The 25,368-nt window shown below is 37.9% G+C and overlaps 1 protein-coding gene across 1 annotated transcript in view; it reads right to left on the bottom strand.

Moving 5' to 3' along the window:
- The window catches only part of SORCS1 (sortilin related VPS10 domain containing receptor 1), a 705,676-nt gene that overhangs the window by 98,635 nt on the left and 581,673 nt on the right, over window positions 1-25,368 (bottom strand). Inside the window, 5 exon segments of the mRNA XM_078151070.1 lie at window positions 6,366-6,479; window positions 18,704-18,834; window positions 20,433-20,550; window positions 22,442-22,549; window positions 24,271-24,362. Coding sequence (XP_078007196.1) covers window positions 6,366-6,479; window positions 18,704-18,834; window positions 20,433-20,550; window positions 22,442-22,549; window positions 24,271-24,362 — 563 coding nt within the window.

Genomic DNA, 25,368 nt, shown 5'->3' with positions numbered 1-25,368 from the left:
ATTAGGGCAGTTCACATTCAAAAATTTTATTCTGGAATGCTATTATGGCATGGAGGAACCCACAGCATAACTATGAGTTCTCAAAGGCTATGTCAAAGAATTACAAACTCTGACAGGTTCTATTAAGATGGAAAGGCTCTGAGTACATTCCCAGAGATGAACTGTATTTTATTTCAAGAGCCAGCCTAAATAAATCCAGAGAAACTTATTACCACTATGCTGTCTACTAGGTGATGAGTTGATTGACTATAGCAATTCAGCAAACAGGAAAAACAAAAAACCAAAAAACTGCAAATGACTCTTAGTCCTGTATGGTCCCCTTCTGCTTCTGCAGTAATCATGGCAATCCCAACTTGATATTTTTCAACAAGCTATTAAAGTAGAAAATTAGGAAAGAGAAAAAAGAGCCAAACTCGACATGGCCTCTCATTATTTCCCAAAAGGGTTCATCACATGTCAAAATAACCACCTGATTGAGGAGGCCAAATAAGTCTACAAACTATCGCAACCAGGGTGAGCATGATCTTCTTGCCAAGCAGATATGGCAGACGAGAGAAACACTGGGTCATAATATAAACTCATGTGAAAAATTGCAGGGGGAAGAATGGAGAGAATCTCTGAACAATACTGCCTAAAAACAGTGAAAAGCAGTAAGGGGAAAAAAAGAGGTTTTACAGTTTGGTGCAGGACCTGATGAAGCCAAATTTTCTTCATAGAAATGGAAGAACAAAAGATGTAAAAGATATGTCAAAATTTCTATAAAATTGTTATTCTCCATGGATATGGACAGTGGAACAAGCAAATGTGGGCTTAAATATTATAGTTCCAAAGTGCTGTTTAAGAAAGTAGAAATGACTCTGAAAAATAAAAAGAGTTGCTGGATATGACCATATAATATATATCCTGAGAAGGTACATGGTGGTGGTGGTGACACAGTTTTGAGCATGTTAAAGGATCAATTCTTATGATATCTGCAAGTTGTTAAGATGCTAAACAACTAGAAAAAAAATAACCTCAGATGTTATTACTACACAAACAAGGAGATCTAGAGGATATCAATAAATACTGATTTATATGACTACTTTTCCATTGCCACAAAATCTTTATGAAAATAATTTACACATGTATCAAGGATATCCTTGGAACTGACAGGCTCTTACAAATGATATTTTAGAGAAGACAATATCTTTATAGTCATATGATGAACTGAAAGATGCAAAGAATACAAAATTCTACTGTGTTTATTGTTTGTTGATTATTTAAGAAGAATTTGACTTAGGAAAACAAAAATGAGGCCTGAAAGACTCTCCTCCAATACAGTGCCTCCTATGCATATAGTAAAGTCGCACAAGATTCTTTGATAGCTTCAATGACAGTTTTCCTTGATAGTCCTTTGGTTTTAATATATAATTTTATATAATACTATATAATATATTAATATATAACATATATAAGAATGTATATAATATTGATCTGTTAATATATCATATATAATATATCATTATATAATAATTGTATAATAATGTTAATATCAAGAGAAGTCCAACACAAGAGGTCATAAAATATCCAAAGGTGTTTGTCACTTTATGGAAGAGGACCCTATGTTCTATCCAAAGGGAAATAGTATTCTGATAGCTGGAGGGGTCCTAAAGATGTTCCTTTTGTGGATGACATTGTCAGAACTGCCTCAAATCCCAAAACATTATAGGACCTACTGAATGGGATCTATACTCACTTGAAACAGTTTAGCCAAACTATTAGGTACTGTGGGATAGTGGAGAAAGTGCTGGACTTGGATTTAGGAAGACTTAAGTTCAAATTTTAATCATAGCTTTTTGGAGCTGTGTGACCTTGTACAAGTCACTTAACCTTTCTCAGCCTCAATTTCCTCCTCTGAAAAATGAGTATATACTAAAATACTATATAGTACCTTTCAGTGTACTTGTCACTCTCAAACAGGATATACATTTAAAATGTTTGTCGGTTTTTAAGCACTATAACAATCTCAGCTATCATTATCATCATCATTATCATCATCTATACAGGAAAACCCAAATAGATGAAGAATCACTGTTGTCCAAACTATGAAATGCAACTGGATGAATATTAATATGGTTCATTAGAACATATACAGTATCCCAAAACTTTGATAACTTAAGAAGTATATACACTACAAACTTAAAAAGAATCCCAACATTTGAAATGTATATTTGTTTTAAATATTGATTTTCTTATTAAAATTGAACATGACCACTATTTTGTGCTCTAGTACATTTTTCAAACTTTGTAAAACTTTGATCATCTTCTGTTTAGCGACTAAAAGGATTTAATTTGCAACCCTAATGTTCAAATCATCCAAATGGTGGTTTCTCATGCACATACCAAAATTTTAATGTGACTCCCTCCAAGAAAAAAAAGGATAATGAAGATAGATCAGGTGACCAAGATGGCCAAGCAAGAGGACCTCCTCTTCCAATTTGTCAAGATGAAAAACATCATCAAGAAACTGCCACACCTGTGATGCATAATGATGGGGTGTCCTATCTTGTTAAAATTTAAAACTAATTATTCAAAATTCACAGAAAAATAAGTACAAGAAAATTAAATAGTTTAATTTTCAATATTTTTGAAACTTTATATGCAATATGTATACTTCTGAAGTCTTTAAAAAATACAACTGCACTAAGACTTTGGGTACATGCTATGTTTTAGATTGATGCTATAGGTATTGAATGGATTAAGCTCAGAACCTTATAAGAGAAACAGAAGATGAGACAGACTTTCAGAAATTGGGGCATTTTCAACATCTCTAAGAATTTCCATCAAAATGCCACCAACATATCTTTTTAAGTTTTCTATTCCCTAGGTGTCAGTTAACCTGTGAGAGCTCTAGGCAGCTTTCTAAGAGTAAAATTACATTGCAGAAAAGGTATCGACTTACATTTGTAAGGTATTTCTGCATTGGGAGTGCCCTACACCAAGAAAATCCCAGATCTTGTCCATTTTCCCATTCTTTTAATGATGCTGTATTTTTAGAATCTTAGATTATCACAATCCCAAGGAATTAAAATTATTTGTCAATCAAAAGGCAATGGAAATATGCATGGTAAATGGGCTAAATATATGAAGACGTTTGTATATCAAGTGACATAAAGTATATTATCAAAAAATGTGCATGAATAGAAAAGGGGAGTGAGGCATAAGTGACTGTCCATGCCTGTCATTGGTGCTCATGAAACATCAAGAGATCTATAGCAAAACCCCTAATATATTTAGTGGACTTTTAATGGAAAATTTACAGAACACTATAGATAAGAGTTACCTAGGATGAGTAAGTACTGATAAGTTTCTATCTTCATCAATTTATCCATTGACATACTGAAGTTCATTTTGCACCATTTTCCCCCTAGATCTGTTAATGTTGATGATATGCTGAGTTTCTACAATTTGTACTCATTTATCAGAATCCTCAGTAAATATTTCCACTGTTTATCAAACAGGAGCCCTCAAGAGCAGTCAGTTTGCTATATAAACTTCTCATTGGTGGCTTAGAATTTTCTGTGGAGAGATGCATGTTGCCTCTATGGAAATACTATAGAAAAAAGTTCCTCTCTATATATTCTGAATAGCATCCTTAATGGATTTAGAGATGGCTCCTGGGATGATCCCAAAGCTAATATTAGGAAAAGAGCTGCCCCCTGGAGAAGGCTCTGTTGGGTTGCTTGAAATGAAAAAAAAAAACCCTTCATTTTTCAGTGCTTAAATTGTACTTCAGTTGATTTCTTAATTTAAGCTTTTCTACTATGTGTAACTTTTTTCTCTGTTTCAGAAACAATAGGAAACAAATATTTTACTGGACAAAAGTATGTATAAATGTATCTGTGGGTCTATATGTATAGACTGACATAATTCCAGACATTTAGAGGATTTAGGAGTACAAAGGAAAGCTTGCTGGATTTGAAGACAGATGACCTGGGTTCTAATACTGGTTCTGGGGCTTACTAGCTGTATAAGTTTGCCCATGTCACTTAATCTTTCTGGGCCTCCGTTTCCTTATTAATAAAATGAAGGGTTTTTTGCTAGATGGTCTCAAAAGTCCCATACAGTTCTTAAGCCATGATCCTATAATCAATGGAGAAAAAGAGCAGAATAAAGGCATATCCCTATACATCTTAGTATATATAAGCGTAACATTGACCAAACTAACAATGATCACATTTTATTCACTGTCAATACTCTTTAGGTCACCTGAACATCTCTTCTGATGGAGAACAAAATTACCTTCTGATGGAGAACTAAGTTACTCCCCTCAATGGGAGACCTGAGGTAATAATTTATTTTAAATTCAGCTGGACAATGTTACTGGTACCAGAGGTCAGGCCCGGCGCTAAATATTGAAGGCAAGTTCATAACATCCTTGGCACAGCATGGGCCCAGGCACAATTGGGGCCCAGTAATGTATTGGTATTCAAAAATACAGAATCTTCTCTTTCCACTACTCCTTTTTTAAACAGAACTTGAGTTGGTTACAGGTATTAGCAGGTAGAAATGGAGCAGTGAGGTCCTTTCTGAAAGTAACTATTTTAGGTCTCTGTCCTAACTAATGATCACTTGATCTGAAGTGCCTAGTACTTGGCCAGGAAGAAATCAATCACTGATCAATAGGGCATTCTAGCTCTTGCTCCAGTCTGACAGCCCTTGTGTGTTAAAATGATGACTCTAGGGTCGATGGTAGGTGTTTTATCAAGGGCTGAGCTCAATCATAAATCCTCATTCCCCAGTGTACTCTACACTGCCAACTGTATGAGTGAAAATCTTGGAAAAGGGGCATAAAATTAATAGCTTCCCATAAACAATTGAGCTAATTCCTCCTCGGTCAGGCCTTGCCATGGAATATCCCATGATACTGAACATAAGGGAAAGTACTGTAGAGTCTAATGAGGGGCCCTCAATGTCTTGTGATTAGGTATAAATTCAGGGCCACTTAGTATACTGGGTTATGGATGTACTTTGCTTTGAGCAATAGAATGTTACTGCAAAGTCATATGTTAAATTGCTATAAATTGAATCTACAAGTGTTTTTGCTAAAAAAAATTAAAAAATTTTTGGTAAATTTGTTTTTAAGCATTTGGGGAGAGTTTGCTATTTAAAGAACATGTTGACTAACATTGTATAAAATAAAGAATCATTTTTTGAACAGATTAACCACCTTCTAATTTTTCCTTAGGGTAATGCACATCTGATTTAATCTGGCTTTCTTCTAAGCTAGTTTCTTTAAAGTTGGCCACACCTGAGCAGTTTAATGTGGAAAGCAACAATCTAGAAACTCAGTCACAGGTTTTCACTGAACATCACATCTCAGATTTGGAAAGGAACTGAGAGTCTATCTTGTTCAACCTGTGCTTGAACAAGAATTTTTCTCTTTAACATCCAAAACAATTAATCTTTAAGTGTTATCTTTCTAGCATATGCTTGAAGACCAGTAGTGAGAAGAAACCCACTGTCTTCAAAACCAGTCTTTTTTCACCTTGTGCATTCTCTTCTCTGAAGGCTGAACTAGCCCCAAACTTTGAAGCTTAAACAGACATGCAAACATCTTCAAAATGCGAGGTGCTCCTGATTGGATCACGCAGATTGTAAAACTCAATGATACTTCTCTCATCATGTATTTATTTACTTTTGCATGACCCAGATTGTGTTATTTGCATGTCCACTGAAAACTGTGATTATCTAATAGCACTTCATGGTTTTACTTCCCATCTCAGGCCTTTCTGCTTAGCAACTCATAACTCAGGAAGCCGATCTCCAGCTCTATATGATGGGCTTGTGACTTCTAGCTTCCTTTGTGGAAAAAGCTTCCCTGACTGATGGCATTCTTTTCTCCCTAACTCAAGAAACCCAAGCCTGTGCCTTGGGGCACTTCCAGTCTGACTCGGGGAGGTACATTCCTCTAATTAACTATGTGACCTTGAGGAAATCACCAGGCCTTTCTATTACTTCTTTGTTGATAGGGCAAATAGGGATAAGCCACCTGTTCTACCTACTTCACAGAACTGAGGGAACGATAAAATGTGGCAGAAGAGATTAAGTGATAGTATCAGATCTATGCAAAGATTATTTATCACTATGATTACCCAAAGATCACATCACACTTCTTAATATGCAACTGGGATCTGACAATTGCCAGATGAAAGTTGCACTATAAATGCAAAGCATTGCTGCATTATTAAAAGGGACAATGTCAGAGAAATTATGTGACGCTGAATCAAGTCTTCAAACACCCTTTGATCAGACGCCCAGCTTCCAGGCACCAGCTGAACACAGCAAAGGTCAGCTTCTCAAGGGCATTCCATTAGCCCACTCACCCAGTACTGTTGAGGTAACTCTGTCCCAGGCTGCAATCCTTTGAGAGGGAGGATGGATTGAACCAAAATGCTGGCAGGCACTGGCCATTGCTGTGCCGCTCATAGCCGTAGTCACTGTGAGGGAAAGAGCACACAGAAATCCTTTTAAGACACACAAAGATGTCTTCTTTTATTATACCAATTGATAAAATTAATTATTCACTGATCACCTTCCATCCGATCATTTATTCAGGAAATACGTAGCAACTACGTGGAAAGTTTGGGGCTAGGTATCAGATGCATACCCACACATGTAAATATACAGACATATCTATCTCTATCTCTATCTCTCCATATTAGGCCTGCACAATATATGGCCTACAGGCACTATATCATAAAGGCCTGTTTTACATTCTTCACATTTTTCACGTGCTGCACAAAATCCTTTGGTGGGCCGTATGTTGTGCAGGCCTGCTATGTATCTATCTATCTATCTATCTATCTATCTATCTATCTATCTATCTATCTATCTATCTATAATTTGATTTCTGCCCTTAAGAACGGGAAGGAGACAAGAGTTCATCCAATCTAAGACACAATGGAAATATGAATGCCTTCAACAACATCCATTCACTGGAAAAAAAAATGGTCATTCAGTTTCTGTTTCAAAGACCTCCTATAATAGGGAGGCTCAAGTGGCTTTCAGTTCCACTTTGGGACAGTTCTAATTGAAAAAATGAAAAACAAAGGTTTTTTTTCTCCTTACATTGATATAAAATCTGTTTTTTTGTAACTTTCACCACTGTTTCTAGTTTTTGGTACTCTGGGCCCCCCCCAAAAATAAGTCTAATCCCTTTTTCCACATGATAGAAATGCTTAATGTTTCTGGGCTTAATATTCCAAGTCCTTTAGTTTAATTCTTTTACAGTATGATTTTGAGCTCTCTTTATCATCCACATTGCTATCTTTAGAACACATTCTAGCTTATCTGCCAGGGAATATGAGATATATAGACAAAAATAATTTTAAGAGTAGGATGCATTAAATTCCACAAGAAGTGCATACTGCACTGGGGGTTTAAATAAGGGACAGAGAACTTCTGATTTCCATAGTAGAGGAGCAGAAAAGGAGGCTTGGTGGTCCACATGGCAACCATTGGGGCCAGACTTTAAGTCAGCATTGAGAAAGTGGTAAAATTTCAATACATTGACTCTGTATTTATTTTTAACAAATGTATTTATGCACATTTTGTCTTTCATAGTGGAATGTAAGTTCTTTATGGACAATCTGTTTCATTTCTGTCTTTGCACCCCCAGTGCCTCTCACAATTTGACTGCTTGGTAATTGCTTATTGATAAGGAAATTTATTGATTAAATAAGAAAGTTGGGGTGGGGACTAAGGGTACATTTTAAGCATGGGAGATATTCTAAACAGAGGCAAGGAGCTCTGTGGTATGTTCTTTAGAGCAATTGAAAATATGATCTTAAGAAATCATATTTTATTATTATTAACTCAATCATCATTAGATTCAAATACCCAGTGGGCTATTGAAGAAATAAAAACCATGGCCTCTGACTTGCAGGAATTCATAATCTCATTGCAATGACTAAGTACATACATACAAAACACTTACTCATCTAGCATCTACTATTCTTCTGTGGGCTGCACAGATGATAATGGAATAATTAGAAGAGACTTTAGAAGTCATGTAGTTCAATCCTTACCTGAGGCATAATTACATCGTTTAAAAAAAAATTATCTAGCCATTATTTGGAGATATGCAGCATAAGGAAGCTCATTATCTACCAAGGTATGTTATTCCATTTTAGGACAGTTCTAATTGTTAGAAAGGTTTTTTCCCCCCTCATATTGAGCCAAAATCAGTGATACACTCACTCTATGCTTTCAATTTTAGAATCACATAATGTCCCAGAAGCCATCTAATTCAATCCATAATTGAACAAAGGGTCATCCAAGAAAGAGTTATCCATCCTTTGCTTGAAGATGTGTAATGATCCAGTGCTTTGCACAGTGACTAGCACATAGTAGGTCCTTAATAAATCTGTATTGATTGACTGATTACTGAGGGGCAGTTGTAATGCCTTTGGGGGTAGGCCATTCCTCTTTTGAATAGCTCTAATTATTAGAAATTTTCCTTGACACTGAAACTAAAACTGCCACTATGCAACCTCTATATCTTGGGCCTAGTTCTGCTCTCTGGGTACATGGAAAACAAGTCCAGTTCTTCTCGTATGTGAGAAACCTTAGAGATCATAATGATCAATTCACCAGCTTAACTAGTCCTACTTCATTCAACTGATTCTCATTAGTATTCCATTAGCGTCATTAGTGTTCATGAAGCTTTTAATCTTCCTGTTGGGATAATCTTCAGCTTGTCCATAATCTTCCTGAAATATGGTCACCATTAACTAAAATCCCTCTATTCAATACAGTAGGACTAGTACCTCTTATGTTCTGGAAGCCATGTCTCTCATTGCACCTTAAGATAACATTTTTTTTTTAACTGCCGTATCGCACTGTTGCTTCATATTGGTCTAACAGTTCATTCAAATTTTCCGTAGATTATGTGTTACTGGGGTCTATGATTTATGCACCACCGTGTTATTTGTCCTACTGATATCTCCTGGAAGAAAATGAAAATGACCAGATATCCGAACTAATATGACCAAAACTAGGAGATAGACACTAAATTTCCAAGTAGGGGTGTTAGGACAAGGAAAATAAATTTCTATTTCAGGAAAGTTAGTGAGTAAAGTAATAGAACTCATTGTACCTACCATGAATTGAAGCTTTGAATAGGCTCAAGGACTATAATATATTAACGGCAGCCTGACAAACATTCATTGTGTTAACACAACAAGGAAGGGAACATGGCTGAATGGAGCAAGAAAGGAACATTTCCTTTCCTGGGATATTCATTCTTTAATTTACTTATTCAATAATCATTTCTTAAGCACCTTCTTTTTGCCAAGTACTGGGTTTTATGTAGGGGATGCCAAGATAAAAAACTCAACAGTTCTAGCCCTCAAGAAACTTACAGTTCATTGGGAGGCAGAGAGTATTTCTACACATAAATCAATTCCAAATATACATAAATTTCCAGAGGCACTAGCAATTCAGGGCTCTGATTGCTCTTGTGGGAACTGGGCTTACAGTAAAGATTTAAAGGACTCTATGGATTCCAAGAGACTGAATGGAAGTAAAAGTAGTGCATGCTCAGCATGGGAGAGGTCAGCCTACGCGAAGACATATACATGGGAAATGGAACATCTAATACATGTAAGAAAAAATATGCCAGTTTATCTAGATTAAAGAGCATGAAGGGCAATCATGTGAAATAAGCTTAGAAAACCAAGATGTTGCCAAATTGGGAAGGATTTTTAATGCTAAACAGTGATCGTATTTTTTCCTGAAAGCCATAGTCAGTTAGCCAATAAACATTCATTACACTCCTACTAGGTGCCAGGCACTGGGAATACAAAAATAGTTAAAAGACAGTCCCTATCCTCAAAATTCTCACAGTCTAATGGGGGATACAACACGCAAACAAATATGTACAAATAAGCTACTGGCAGACTACCAGCACATTATTGCCATAGTCTAGGCATGAGTTGATTAAAGTCTAAAATAGAGTGGTGGCATTATCAGAGGAGAGAAGGCAACATTTTTGAGAGATATTACAAAGATGAAATCAATAGGCCTTTGCCACAGATTGGATATGGGGTTGAGATATAGTAAGGAGTTGAGGATGACACCTAAGGTGTGAGCCCTGGGGAATAGGAGGATGGAATTGCCTTTAACAGTAACAGGGAAGTGAGTGTGGGATGTGTGTGTGTGTGTGTGTGTGTGTGTGTGTGTGTGTGTGGATGCACACGGGGGGCACTTCAGAGGGATAGCATTTCAGACATGTTGCATTTAATAACCTGTGTACTGGACATCCAATTTTAGATGTCCTAAAGGCAGTTGGAGATGTGAGTTTGGAGGCCAGAAGAGAGGTTAGGGCAGGATATGTAGCTTTGACAATCAACGTCATAGAGACGGTAATTAAACTCAATGGATTTGATGAGCTGGGGAAGACAAGAAGGCCCAGGACAGAGCCCTGTGAGACCCTTATGGCTAGAGGGTATGATCTGCATGAGGATCCAATAAAGGGGACTGGAAAAGAGTAGTTTAATATTTAAGAGGAGAACCAGGGAAGAATGGTGTCCTGAAAACCTACAGAGAAGACAGCATCAAGGAGGAGAAGATAATCAACAATTTCAAAGGCAACAAAGAGATTTGATGAGAACTGAGAAAAGGCCAATGAATCCGGAAATTAAGAGATCACCGGGAACTTTGGAGAGAGCTCCACAGGGAGCAACTGCAGGCCCTTGAGGAGAGTGACAGGGTTAGACAAATGCTCTAGAAATATAAATGTGGAGGCTATAGGGAGAACAAATTTGAGAAGCGAGCCATGGGGGGAAAAACGTGCTTCTCTGCACTGGAGGCAATAATTCATATAATTAAGTATCAAGGAAAAATTGCACGTAGCTAATGTTTCCTTTATGACCAGCCATACCAATATTGTTGAAAAAATGTGGGAGCATAACGAAGGAGAGAAGGAAAGCAGGAGTGTTGTTTCAGTTACATAAATAGGCTTCAGTGAACATCATTTGGCAGGTAGGTCATACCTTACGTGCGTGTATCTGTGTTTCATTTTGTTTTGCTTTTGGTGCCTTTTATCCTGGGAAGGCAGATAGGAAGTCGTTTACCATGTTTGTCCCAACTAACTACCCAACTGTCCCTTCCTGCTTTGAGAAAATGTTAGAGATTTCTGAAAGAATACCGAAGGATAATCAGTGACTAACCATTTGTACCACAGGTTCAGTTCTTGTCCCTTGCCTGACACAATTTTCTGAGCTCATGCTCTTTCCCCAAAAGCACATGCTCATAATAATGGCGCTACTGTCACAGAGACCATATTGCATGTCACACAGGAAGGTTTGAACCATATTTTTAACTTCTTGAAGTTGATGCTATTAAGAAAAACTATGATCTCTCATAAGATAATTCTTTGGTGCTGCCAATAGAGATAGAATCCCGGTCAGGATCAAAACACTGAAGTAGGAAGGTGAATTTCTTATTCTGTGACAGCCAAATTTTTCCTGCTACACACAAAGCAATTCTGGTGTGCTTAGGATCAACAAAATTATCTTCACTAAACAGGGTCATTTAGGGCCTACAATTAAATCTGTATGGGACTAGTATTAATGGCAAGTTTGTTATATGTATGCAATTTCCAAAGTGGCAGTAGGACATCCAGCATATGGGCTCAACTGAAAGGATAAGAGGATCCTATGATTTAGAATGGATATAGACTTTGGGGAACAATTCTCTCATTTTCCTGAGGTTCAGAGAGGTTGAGCAAATTGCCTACGGTTGCAAGGCAGTAAATAGAAGAGCTGATATCACCGAGAAGGCATCTAAGCCTCTGCTGTGGAAAGTATGCCTCAGTCCAATAACCTCAGTGTGGGGCTGGCAAAAGAAACATTACTGTCACCATCTTCTCATTGCTCTTCCAAGACAGCTGCATCAATATAGTTAAGCTGAGCCAGGGCTGTCTGCATTCATACCATATGCTTCAAAGTCATAGCAGAAAACTGAAAGGGCTTCAAGAGGGTTTGGAGTCCTCCCCTGAGGAAAAGTCCTATACTAGACACCAATCTTTCCCCATACAGGTTTCCTGATAATAAGCACTCCATTGATGGAGATGGCTGTACTTTTCTCTCCTAGACTCCTCTGCAAGGAGGTTCCAGAATCCCTTTTGCCTCTGAGAACCTGGGAAGGGATGACCTGAAATCACACATGCTTCTTGGCTTTGGAAGGATGAGCCGAGGGCACAGATGATGACAACAAATTGCTGCCTGCAATTTGGCCTTCACAGCAGAGGTACAATCACAGTGCATTAGCATAATTTGGCTCATCGGTGTGGCAGAGAATCTGCTCAACCTAGAATACTCTGAGGAATGGTATGTGGGGGTTGGGGGAGAGGGAGGAACAAGCTCAGCTGAAAAAGCAAATGCCAGGCACCTGACATTTGGAATTCTGCATGGACCAGCTGGAGCAAGTATCAGATTACAAACTGCATGGGCAGGAAGACTTGAAATAACTCATTGATTCCAAGAACCCTAACCCTACAACTGGCATGACTGCCTATAGAAGCCCCCGTGTTCCTTTCAAGGGCTTATTTTTACCAATTCTAGCAAATAGAAAGCAAGGTCATACCAGGTGCAGTCAGGGGAGAGATGACCTTTCATTTCATAACAATAGAACATGGAACCACAAAGACTCAGAGGATTGGAAGGTACCCAATGAAGTTATTCAGTCAAGCCTTCCAAAACATTTTTTTTCAATAATTCAGTTAGGATAACCCTATCTGTCAAGAAAACTACTCTACATTTTCCCTACCTCTGCATTCACTCTCATCTCACTAAGCTAGAACACAAAAGAAAAGCTGGCTGCAGATGAATTCAGGAGTTGGTGCACAAATTATCATTCTGAAGAGAGTCTAGTTGAGTAAGGGAGAAAAGACAAGAATAGAAAGATAGAGGGAAGGGGGCAGGAAAAAGGAGAGATCAGCAGGGAGAGAGATAGAGATGACTATGATAATTACAACTGTAATAGAGCCTGCTGAAAATTCTGACTTTCTTTAGTCTCTGAAAGGAAAAAAAAAATCCCCTCAGAAGCTGAAAAAGATAGGTGGTAACTAGAGGTGAATGATCACCAGCTTCATCATGCAGAGTGAAAATGTTCTTTACAAAGAATCAGAAGTCTCTCTTTGGTTTGGTTTAGAGGAAGAGCTAATGGATGAATTAAACTTTTTACTCCTTTGAATCCTCCTGACATGGGATGGATAGCTTTACAGGTAAATATGGACAAATGGCAAGTTACAGACATGAGTAGACTAATTTAAAGAAGTGATTTAAGCCATTGTTCCTATGCATGCATGAACCTTTCCCTCATGATATACACATGAAAAAATATAACTCAAAAAAAAAACTGACAAAACAAAAACAAAATAAAACAACAACAAAAAAAACAAACATAAGCTGGCCGTGTCAAAGACCTCTAAACTCACTAGCATGTGAATTTCCTCTGATAGTCCAATGGAAACATGCCTATGCTTTATGGTCTTAGAGAGTTTCCTGAGGCTCAAAAAGGGAAAAAATGAGTTCACTGTGGTCGTGTATTTTTAGGAAAGGCTTGACCAGCCATGCTCCACTCTCTGGACTTTTCTATGATGTGTTAGCTGTCTTCTTCCTCTGCCCCTACAAGCCCCTTTCTTGCATTGGTGAGTTCTTCCCAGAACCTTCATTTTAAGGCAGGGCCCAGATCACTCATGATTCAATCTCCAGACTTCACCACCATGCCTTTAAGCCCATATGATGCAATTACAGGCTCTAAGAAGGTACCAGAAACAATCAAGTGTAAAGAAGCATACTTTGTGAGTTCCTATGGGGGTAGGAAAGTTTTCTCCACAAATTTGATGGAACTTTAGGGATGCTAACCATTTGCTGGCTAATGAATAAACAACACTCATCATGACCTTTAAAAAGCCTGTCAACACTTTATATATGATACACACTCTATCCTAAGGAGATAGTCAAAAATTTGTCACCATGATTCCATAGAGAATCATCTCTGAAATGCAAGGGAGAGTTACCCCTAGCAAGAGAAAGATGAGTTGCAGAGAAAAGCAAAGTTAGGGAGAAAAGCTGAGTTAGTTTTCCAGTAGTAGTTCAGCACCCAGTAGTGTGATGGTAAATCTGGAAGAGAAAGGTCATTAGGGCTGTACAGCTTTGGAGACACGAATGGTCTTGGCCACACATGTACCCAGAGTGTGTGCCTCTTTACCCCTGTACTCTATGTATGTTTTACCTACTTGTCTCACTGAAATTGTATTTATTTATGGGAGAATAGGTACAAAGTCTACGGGAGAATGTTTTTACTACTGTTCTTGCTATGCTGTTCCCGATAATGCCTTTGCTTTGGCCTAATTATATCAAATGGCTGCCTAGTAAATGTAAACTCATTGGTGGGGGGGCACAGTTCATAAGAAATGGGGACCCAAAGAGTACCTTTAGTCTTCTTATAGTAGCCCTCCTGTAAGTCCAACCTGGGAGTGTTAATAGAGGGTATAAACCAGAGGAGGTACTATATATACATATACTGTACACACATATTCTACGCAGACATCATGAACGTACGACATTCATATATATATATATATATATATATATATATATATATATATATATATGTATATATATATATATACATATATATATGTATATATATATACACACACACACATACATTATAAAAACATACTACACACATATGTACCTATCATAAACATAAATGAGTCTTCTATCTATTAAGCACTGAATTCATCCTTGTGAGAGATACAAAAATAAGGCAAGGACTTCACAGAATTTACTTTCTAATAGGAGATAAAATCCATGGATTAAAATGGATATCATAGATGTCAATGTGTAAAAACTTAAAAAGACAAGTACAAAATGCTACCAGAGTAAAATGAGAAAATACACTTCTAATCAAGAAGATCATGGAAGGCTTAATGGAAGCAGGAAAATTTGAGCTATGATTTAAAGGACAAGTAGGAATTAGGCATATTTGGAAGGATCAGTATGAACAAAGGCAGGGGGACAGGAAAATAGTGTAGTGGTGTGGTAGGGAAATGTTAGTGGTCCACTTTCCTTGAAGTGGACAGACTATATATAGAGAAGTGGTAGAAGCCAAAGCTAGAAAAGTCAACTGAGGCCACATCATTAAGGCCCTTAAATTACAGTATAAGGAGTATGTCTATTATTTTAGATAATAGGGAGCTACAGAAGGTACGTGAGCAGTGATAAGGTGACGTAATCAGAATAGTGTTTTAGGAATAATAATCTGTTTTAGCATGATGGATTAGAGGGGAGAGACTGTGTTCAGAGGGACCATCTAGAACACCACTGAGATGATCCAAAATGCCCAACAAAAGTGCTCAATATCCGGGGCAGCTAGATGGCACAGTGGATAGAGCACCGTCCCTAGAGTTAGGAGGAACTGATTTCAAATCCAGCCTGAGATACATAACACTCACTAGCTGTGTGACTCTGGGCAAGTCACTTAACATGAATTGCCTCATCAAAAAAAAAAATTCTCAAAGTCTAAACTACGGTAGTAGCAGTAGAAATGGAAAGAATAGGATAGAAATTCCAGAAATAGAAATGGAAGAACTTAGTTACTGATGGCTGCAAGGATTAGACAGAGAAGGGTCAAAATGGTAACAAGGTTTGAAGATTAGGTAACAAAGTGGATAGTGGTATGGCATTAATAAAAATGAGAAAGTCAGAAGGGTCACAAGAAAAATAAATTGGAAGGCTAAAGTGAGGTGATAAATTCTGTCTTAGACATGTTTGTTGAAATTTTTTTTTAAATGTGAGTCTCAAGTTTATGAGATAGGATAGGACTTGACATATAGATTTGGAAATCATTAACACAGGTAGGACAGTTGGTCGTTGTCCTTGGTTCACAAAAAGGACCAAAATGACATCACTATGCTAGATCAAGTTTCAGTGTGTCTGACTGTGGCTGATCAAACCAATATAAGCTCAGAATGTTTTACCACAGGTGGGACACAAATAGCCCATGTGAATATCTGGGGTAGATTCTCTAAATTTGCACATCTCATGTTTCTTTAGAGCTGCTTCAGTTCTGCTTTGCTCATAGAGCACAGCAACTTCTCTGATGTGGGCACGCCATGCTGAGCAGTCCTGTGTCAGTGTCTCCCATATCACACAATCAATTCTAAAGTTCTTAACAGAGACCTTGAGAGTGTCCTTGTATCTCTTCTTCTGACCATGATGTGAATGCTTGCCCTCTGTGAGTTTTCCACAAAATAGTCTTTTTTGGTAAGCATACAGTTTGCATTCAAACAACGTGGCTAGCCCACCGGAGTTGTGCTCTCTGAAGCAGAGTTTGAACTCCTGGAAGTCTAGTTCAAGAAAGGATCTCAGTAGCTGGTATCTTATCATGCCAGATGATCTTCAGAATCTTCCTAAGGCAATTCAAATGGAAGCAATTCAGTTTTCTGGCATGTCACTGTCCAGGTTCCATAGGCATACAACAATGGCTCTGTAGACATTCAGTTCAGCAGTTAGTCTAATACCTCTTCTCTCCCACACTTTCCTTCGGAGCCTCCCAAACACTGAGCTAGCTCTGGCAATGTGTACATCAACCTCATTATCAATGTGTACATCCCTGGAATGTACACTACTAAGATAAGTGAACTTATCCATAGCATTCAGGACTTCTCCATTTGCTCTAACGAATGGTTCCACATATGGTTGGTGTCATGGTGGCTGATAGAGCACCTGTGTTTTCTTGGTCTTAATTGTTAGGCAAAAATTAGCACAAGCAACAGAGAATCCATCCATACTTTGCTGCATCTCAGCTTCAGAGGCTGCATTGATTACATAATCATTTACAAACAAAAATCATGTACCAACATTCTCTCCTCTTTGGTCTTGGGTTGTAGCCTTTTCAAGGTGAAGAATTTACCATTAGTGCTGTAACTGAACTTTACGCTGTGTTCATCCTCGCTGAAGTCATCTGACAACATGGCTGAAAACATCATGCTAAAAAGCAGGGGAGCGAGCACAGCCTTGTTTCACTTCACTGGTGACTGGCAAAGCATGAGAGCATTGTCCATTATCTAGAACCCAGGTAAACATGCCATCATGAAATTGACATACAATGCTCATGAATTTCTCCTGGCAACCAAATTTGGACATATTTTCCATAAGCCCTCACAACACAGTATCAAAGGCCTTGGTCAGATCTACAAACATTGTGTACAGACCTCTGTTCTGCTTCTGGTATTTCTCCTGGAGTTTTTGGGCAAATCCATGACAGTGGATGAGACTGCCACAAGAGCTGAAGACCAGAGAAGAGAATACTAAAAAAAGAACCCTGGAGAATTCTAATATTTGGCAAATAAAAAGGGAATATGAATCAGAGAAAGAGACGAAGAAGGAAATGATAAAGGTGTTGAAGAATTAGGAAAGAACAGTGTTATGGACGTCAAGGAAGAGAAAGTTTAAAATAAGGAAGTATGGTAAATAGACTAAAATTCTTCAGGGCATTCAGGGAGGATGAAGACTTATAAAACGTCATTTAACTGGGTAATTAAGAGGTAAATGGACTATAGCACAATAGTATGTAGAGCTGGAAGGGATCTTAGAGATGGCCTATCTTAACTCATAATTTTTTACAGATGAGGAAATAAAGGCAAGGAAAGGGAGAATGACACCCCAAATCACAAAGATAAGTAGCAGAACCAGAACTAGGTTATCTGATTCCTAGCCACATGTTTTAGGCCTAATCTATCATTGGTACTGAGTAGCTCTTCTTTGGATATTTTGAGTCTGAGATATCTCAAACTGGAGGATAGGAGAAAGATATATAACTCTGAGTCACCCAGATAGAAATGATAAATGAACTCATGGAGGCTGATGGAGAGAGAAAGAGAGAGAGAGAGAGAGAGAGAGAGAGAGAGGAGAAGAGAGGAAGAGAGGGAGAGAGGGAGAGAGGGAGAGGGAGAGAAAGTGTGTTAGAGAACATAATAGATGATGAAACTGAGAATAAGCAGTCAGAGGTGTAGGAAGAGAACCAGCAGGGCGTAGTATTACAAAAATCAACAGAGAGGAAAAGAAAGATAAAGAAAAGACCATCAGATTTTTCAGTTAAGAGAACATTTTTGACTTTGGAGAGAGCATCTTCAGTCGCGTGAGAAGGATAGAAATCAGACTTCAGGGGGGATGAGAAGTGAGTGAGAGGAAAGGAAGTAAAGATAATGCATGCAGATAGTTTTATCTATTTGTTTGCCTAAGAAACAGAGGAGAGAGATATAAAAGACCTTTAGGTGATGATAGTGTCATCTCCTTCATGATCAATAAAACCAGGGGAAATTCTGTCTTAAGGAGAAAGGGATAAGGAGAACTTAACTCCAAGTATATGAACACTAAAATCCTTCTCTCTACTTTCCTGTTAGTGCTTTTATGGGTGAAATTGATATTTGCATTCTGAGCGCTGTCTTACTCTACACTACATCCTTTCCTCATCAAGCTGCATTGTGGGGAATGAAGTTCATTCTGCAGGCCCTAAAGCATTGTAATAATGCTAGCGCATCTAACAGATACAAAAATATGATAAATTGACAAAATTACCTTGTACGTTTATTTCACTCATGCAAAACGTAAAATAAACATGCAAAATGAGAGAGAAAGCTCACCAATCAAAATCAGCCTCTGTACAGACACATGGTTCAGAAGCCATGGCTCCTGCATATTTTCCCTGCATGCATTTCTTCTCTGATTTGCGCTTTTTATATATCCTCTTGGCTCCCATAATGCATGCCTCTCCCTATGAAGGAAAACAGAGATCCTAAATAATCATGCAACCTACTTCTGATAACAGTACAATTGAGCTCTGACTAGCTTTCAGTATAGAATTAAGTTACAGAGTTTGTGGTACTGATTTTTAATTAAGAATTGTTAACTGGTAGAGCTACATCCTAATTATTATGAATAATACTAATAACCCTGAAGTGTTGCATTCTTTGAATTCACATTGTATATTTCCTGTGGACTGAAGCCAATTACCATATTTTATATAAGTAGAACTTTGAACAGGGGAATTCAAATATATGCGGCCACTTAAGGGGATTCATGATTCATACTAATGGGGACCTTGCTATAATTCCAAAAAGATCCAATCTCTAAAGAAAATTATCCAATAATCTGATATTATAGAGCAACAAAAAAATCCCAAAATACACCTGGAGAGCAATAGGAGCAAAGATATTAACTATATCACGATGTAAAAGCTGAATGAACTGGGACTATGTAGATATGTTTTAGAGATATATAATCCCCATCTTGCCCCATTGTTACATCTCTGACCAGATGACCTCATGGCAATAATTTTATGTCTTCCTTTATAAAATGAGTAAAGCGTATGTAGTATTCTTAAAAAAGAATCACATAAAAAGCTAAAACAACTCAATGACAATGTATGCCAAAGGAGATACACCAGTCATATTGAAATCTACCACGATTTTATCTTTTACCTTCTGAATACAGCTGTGACCAAATCTTTGAAACTCAATACAACCATGCTATCAAATCCAGCTTCTTAATGACTAGAAATTCAGTGCAAAGTTTGACTTAATCTATTTCTATCTGCCTTCTTTGGGCTCACTTCATCAGAATCTACAATGCATTTATTTGTAAATACATCACTTAGATTGTACTCAGGGTATATTATATATACTGATTCCTAAATACAAGCAATGATTTTATATTAAGATTCTTTTTAGTCTCTTGTAGAACCCATAACATTTTTTTCTTCCTATAGCGATAGAGAGGAGAAGGATCATGTAGCCTGAGATGAATAATCAAGGGCCAACAAGGGGCAATTCCTTATTAATAGGTCTGTACTCCTTGCACCTAAATTATCTTGGAGGGAGCAGAAAGATATTGCACAATACAAGGGAATTAGGATAATAAAAAAAGTGCTTGTTTGGTTCTACTTGTTAAGTTTAATACAATTGTTTTATGCCTGTTTTTGCACTGTTGGATAAAGCTGAAGCTCTCCTCTCCAGTCCCTCTCCCATAGCCAGATGACATGCCCAGACAAATTATGATCGGATCTTGGTGCTGAGTTGGTACTTCATTTTGAGTTGTAAGTCTAAGCCAAGCATATTTGAATTTTATCTCATTATATCTCAGCATAATAAAAACAGAAATGACTTCACAACAAGCTATAAAGCCTTAGTTTGTTCACTCCTGTGGGACACAGAACACATATGGAAGCACCAGACAGGAAATATGGCCTCGATAACCCCAACTGCCTCCCCACTTAGCTGTCAGGGAGAATATACAACTTTGATGACTCTGTGAACTGGTTCATCTTTCCCCAACTTTAGGCAAAGCTTCAACTTTGGCCCTCTTTCCACTTACCTGGCTGTGCAGTTGCCATGGTCTGTAGTCTTCCTCAGCACACCGCCTATCAAATATAGACTTGTAGTCTACTTTGACCAGCTGCCATTCAGAACGATGGCTGAAGTGTCCAAACACTCTACAGAGCACAGCAATGGGGAGTGTAGGTGTGTTAGAACATCAATAAGTATTGCTTCCCATTGGGTCATGACTATCAATTCTAGGATCCTGGTTGTTACTCTACTATAATCTCTGTACTGACTTCTTTCAAGCAGCTGAAACTCAACCCTCTGTTCTGCTTGCCACTAGGTAACACCAGCTCCCTGCCCCCAGAGCCCTAATACACTTCTATACTTTAAGGTCTTCAGAGAAAGAAAGAGTCACAATTTAGGTTGGGCATTACTGATCATATGCCATCAAAAGATGAATAATTTGCTTTCTCAGTTGGTGTGCTCTGTAGATTTTGCAAAAAAAAAAAAAAGGAAAAATCCAAAATTTTAAACAAAGAAAAACTCTATCTACACTTGACCAATAAAATCATTTGCATGTTGAGTAACTGTATTTTTGATAGAAATTAAAAATGTGCTAGGACAGATTCAAACAAATCTAGCTTTGTTATTAGAACTTTTTGCCTACCAAAGGGCAATATATTTTATTATTATTTCAGTATCCTTCCCTTGCCCAGTTTCCTGTTATTAGGTACAAATCAAATTTTTGCATTTTGAAAAGTTGAATATATGCTTTTAAAGTCCAGATTCACCCAAATCATTAATAATATATTTCTCAAAGTATTAATTGTGATTTATTGTGTAAAGAAAAACCATAGCAATGTTTCAAATATGCCTCCTATTTGCGTTAGAAATATGTGTGGTTGGTGACAGGATCAGAAAAAGGAAAGAAAAAAGAATTGCTCCATTTTAACAAAGGAACTTACTTTCTCATACTCAAAATGGGATATGTTCACGTGTTACTGTGGCTACAGGTTTGTAATGATTCTGAGTTGCAGACTACTAAAAATGGTTTGAATTTAAAAAGCATAAGTATCTATTATAAGGCTAGAAAAGATTTCTGATGACATGCTTCTTCATTTTATTTTATTTTATTTGTTTTGTTTTATTGTTTGGCTTTTTTTTAGTGAGGCAATCGAGGTTAAGTGACTTGCCCAAGGTCACACAGCTAGTACGGGTCAAGTGTTTGGTCTGAGGTCAGATTTGAACTCAGGTCCTCCTGACTTCAGGCTGGTTCTTCTATCCACTGTGCCACCAAGCTGCCCCCATGCTTCTTCATTTTAGGGTGTGAGACATGAAGGAGATAGATCTGTGGTTTCCTCAATGTAAGGACTTCTACTATATAATAAATAGCTAGTATTTATATAGCTTGTTAAACTTTGCAAAGTACTTTAAAATAGCATTTCATTTTACCCTCACAACAACATTTGGAAGTGTTATTATTATCTCTATTCTACATTTGAGTAAACTGAGGCAGACAGAGTTTAAGTGACTTGCCCTGTTGTCTGAAGCCAGATTTGAACTCAAGCCTTCCTGACTCCAAGCCTAGTGTTCTGCCCACTGCACCACCTAGCTGCCTCTTGTACAGTAACTTCTACCAATGAAAGTTGGCAGCTCATCTGTCAATCAAATTCTTAGTTGCCTGGAGCATTAAGAGGTTAAGTGACTTGTCTGTGATTGAGTATAATGCTCATATATATATATATCAAGAGGCAATGCTTGAACCTAGGGCTTCCTGGCTCCAAGGTTGGCCCTCTCTCATAATATTATACTTTTCAATTACCAGAAAGAAATTAGAATGGGAGATTTTACCTTCTATCCTAACACATTGACTCTCTTCACTATGTAGCGTAGTCATTTCCACTGACTTTATACCTAAAACCAAATTTCTCTTCAATGATAGAGAGGCCTTAACAAGCAACTCTAGAAGCTTTAACCTTAACTGCCTGGTGAAAACTATCTAAGCAGCTATCTTGGGCAAGGCTGACAAATACAGTTAACTTCTTATAGAATCATACTCACGTCATGATCAGGGTCTCTTCTCCAGGCTCACCCAGGACTCCATCCACAAAAAGAGGGATGGAAGTGAAACTGTATTTACTCCACGATCTTCCTTCATCAAAACTTAACCTAGTGGCAAGAAGTATAGAAAGAAATAATTAAGCTAATTAATTGAGGATTTTCACCCCTCTGAAAAAATTAAGAGGAATAAGTTACGCATTTCTATTTGGTATTTTGCTAGGCAATGGGGTTAAGTGACTTGCCTAGGGTCCCACAGCTAGTAAGGGTCAAATGCCTGAGGCCAAATTTGAACTCAGGTTCTCCTGACTCCAGGGCCAGTGCTGTATTCACTGTGCCACCTAGCTGCCCCAAGTTAGGCAATTTTTAAAGCTGGAAGGACATAGGAAAAGTGATACTTAGAGGTCACAAATTATGCTTAATTTCATGTACAGAGACAGGCACAATAGAGCTGCTTATCTAAGACCCAGGCAGGTTAGACTGTCTCTACCAAGGAAAAAAATGCTGAAAGGGAACAAGACACATTAAAGAAGAAATCTTCTGGTAGATGTACTCTCATCAAACTTTAGACCTCAGTGAGATATTCTCCACAATCCCACTACAACTCAGATGGGTACTCTTCTTCTTTTGAATTGCCATACTATGTTGTATTTCTCATTCTATTATTATGTTGTATGTTATATCCTATTCCATGCATGTTTCTAGGATTTGATATCTCTGCTAAGTTGCAAACTTTTTGTGAGGGTAGGTCTCTAGTCTTAATCACCTTTGAATCTCCATCAACACATAAAAACATGTTTTGTATATTGTAGGTAATTAATACATAGTTTTGAACGAATGATCTAACCGTGACCAGCTTCATTTTAATGTCATTGAAGATCTTATCATCTCTGTTAGGTTTTGCATTTGTTATATGACTACACACAAAGGCTAGAATCTCGGGGATACTCTGAAAGAGTGGAGAAAAAAAAATAATGGCTTGTTAACATCCTTTTATCCATAGCCTATGGTTCACCAACCACCAGGCTACATTTGCTGCAGACTTCCTTTCCTCTTGTTGCCTGTGCCTGAGACCCAAGGCTTTGCTTAGCAGTGGGTCTCTCACTTCTGTATTCTGTTCCCCAATTGAAATCACAATGCTCCTTTTGTGGCATTTAAATAATTCACTGCCACAGCAACTCATAGTGGTATTGCAAACAGGATTATGACTTGAACAGAGGCAGAGCAGCTGAGATCCTCTTTTATGAAAGCAGGAAGAAAACCATGGGAAACCCTGGGGCTCTAAACCTGTCCCTTATACATATGCACAACTCAAAGGCATTGCATTTGCCCTTGGGTATAAATCATAGCCCAAGTGGTTCAGGAACACTGCCCAGGCAAGAGGGATAAAGACATTGAGAATTGTAGGGACAAGTGACTGAGAATTGTTGCAATTCTAGCTAGTTCCATTTGGGAAAACTGACCGTTAAGAAGTTAACTATAAGGAGTTAAAACTGCACAAAAAACATATCTGGGGATCTTCATTGGTATATCCCCTCACCCATAATTCTGTGGGAGTGGAGAAAGGAATTGTCATATCTGAAAACCATAATTCATTTTTTCTTTTACCTCAAGGGCAGACATTTTTCTTTTCTTTTCTTTCTTTTTTTTTTTTTTTGAAACTGCATTCAACAGTCTCACTTTTACAGAGTGAGGGTGTAAATTATGTTCTGATGGATTCTGGCATTTTACTACAAACACCAGCACAATCTGTCTGCTGATAGCAAGACTTGGGGATGGGTTTTTGCAGCTCAGAATGATCAGCACTGTGTCACAGCAGGCAGCACTATTACCAGAGATGTCGGATTGGCAGAGACGTGTGTTTCATAGCAACCAAGACCCCACCTTGATCCAGGTACAGAACACTATGCTCTTCTTCAAAGATCTAGAAAAAAAGAACAACACAGAAAAAGCAATATATCTACTTTATCTAGTTATCAAAGATAAAATGCAGAGGAAGATTCCAATCAATGAATCAACAAGGTTTTATAGAGATAATTCTCTCCTATTTTCTCCACACCCCCAAATCTCAGGAAGTACTTAAAGTCACAGAATAGACTTTTTTTTAAGTTGGAAAGGATTATAGGGATTATGTTTTATCTAAGTTCTCTCCATTTTACAGGATACCAATTGGATCACCTTATAGTGTTGGGGGAAGAGAATTTGATTAGAGTCGGATAAGAAGATTCAAATCCTGTCTCTGCCATCAGCTACCCTTATAAACTTGGAAAATGAATTTAAAAAAAACTATTAAGTGCTTACTATGTGCCAGGAACTGTGCTAATAACTAGAGGTCTAAATATGAGCAAACAAGAGAGCTCCTGTTCTCAAGGAACTTATATTCCAATGGGTGAAGACACCCATATTGGAAAATTAAAGTTGGAAAATGGAAAGGAGTTGGCTAAGGGTACATGCACAGGGCTTGGATGGAAGATGGATGAGAAGGGGAATGATAACTAGGTTCTGGGCAAGATAAGGTAAAAAGTTACAAATTAGAGACAGGTTACTTCATATCTCTGGACCTCAGTTCCTCAATGATCCCTAACATCTCTTCCATCTCTAAACCTACAGTCCTAGGATGTTTAACTATCAGGTAACTAGTTACATGATTTGCTCAAGGCCACACAGCTTAGCTAGTGGTGAAGCTAGGACTGGACCTTTCATCCTTTGACTTGGAGTCCAATTTTTTCCCTCTCTACTTCTTCTACTGAAAAGGTGAAAAGTGTTCTCGAGAGTTATCCTTGACAAGTGTGTTACTGTCCTGTCAACTCACGGAGTGACTCAATTTGAAATGGGAGGGCTGGAGTCCATTCCTCTGTTCCCAACATATGCTGTGTGTCATCCCTCAAAATGAGGAGTAACTACTTTTATACCTGAAGTGGCATTCAAGG

This window comes from Phascolarctos cinereus, unplaced genomic scaffold (assembly GCF_003287225.1).
Source record: "Phascolarctos cinereus isolate Bilbo 61053 unplaced genomic scaffold, phaCin_HiC Scaffold_3;HRSCAF=262, whole genome shotgun sequence".
Taxonomy (NCBI): Eukaryota; Metazoa; Chordata; class Mammalia; order Diprotodontia; family Phascolarctidae; genus Phascolarctos; species Phascolarctos cinereus.
The sequence above is the reverse complement of the archived record's forward strand: the minus strand, read 5'-3'. Positions and strand labels throughout refer to the sequence as shown.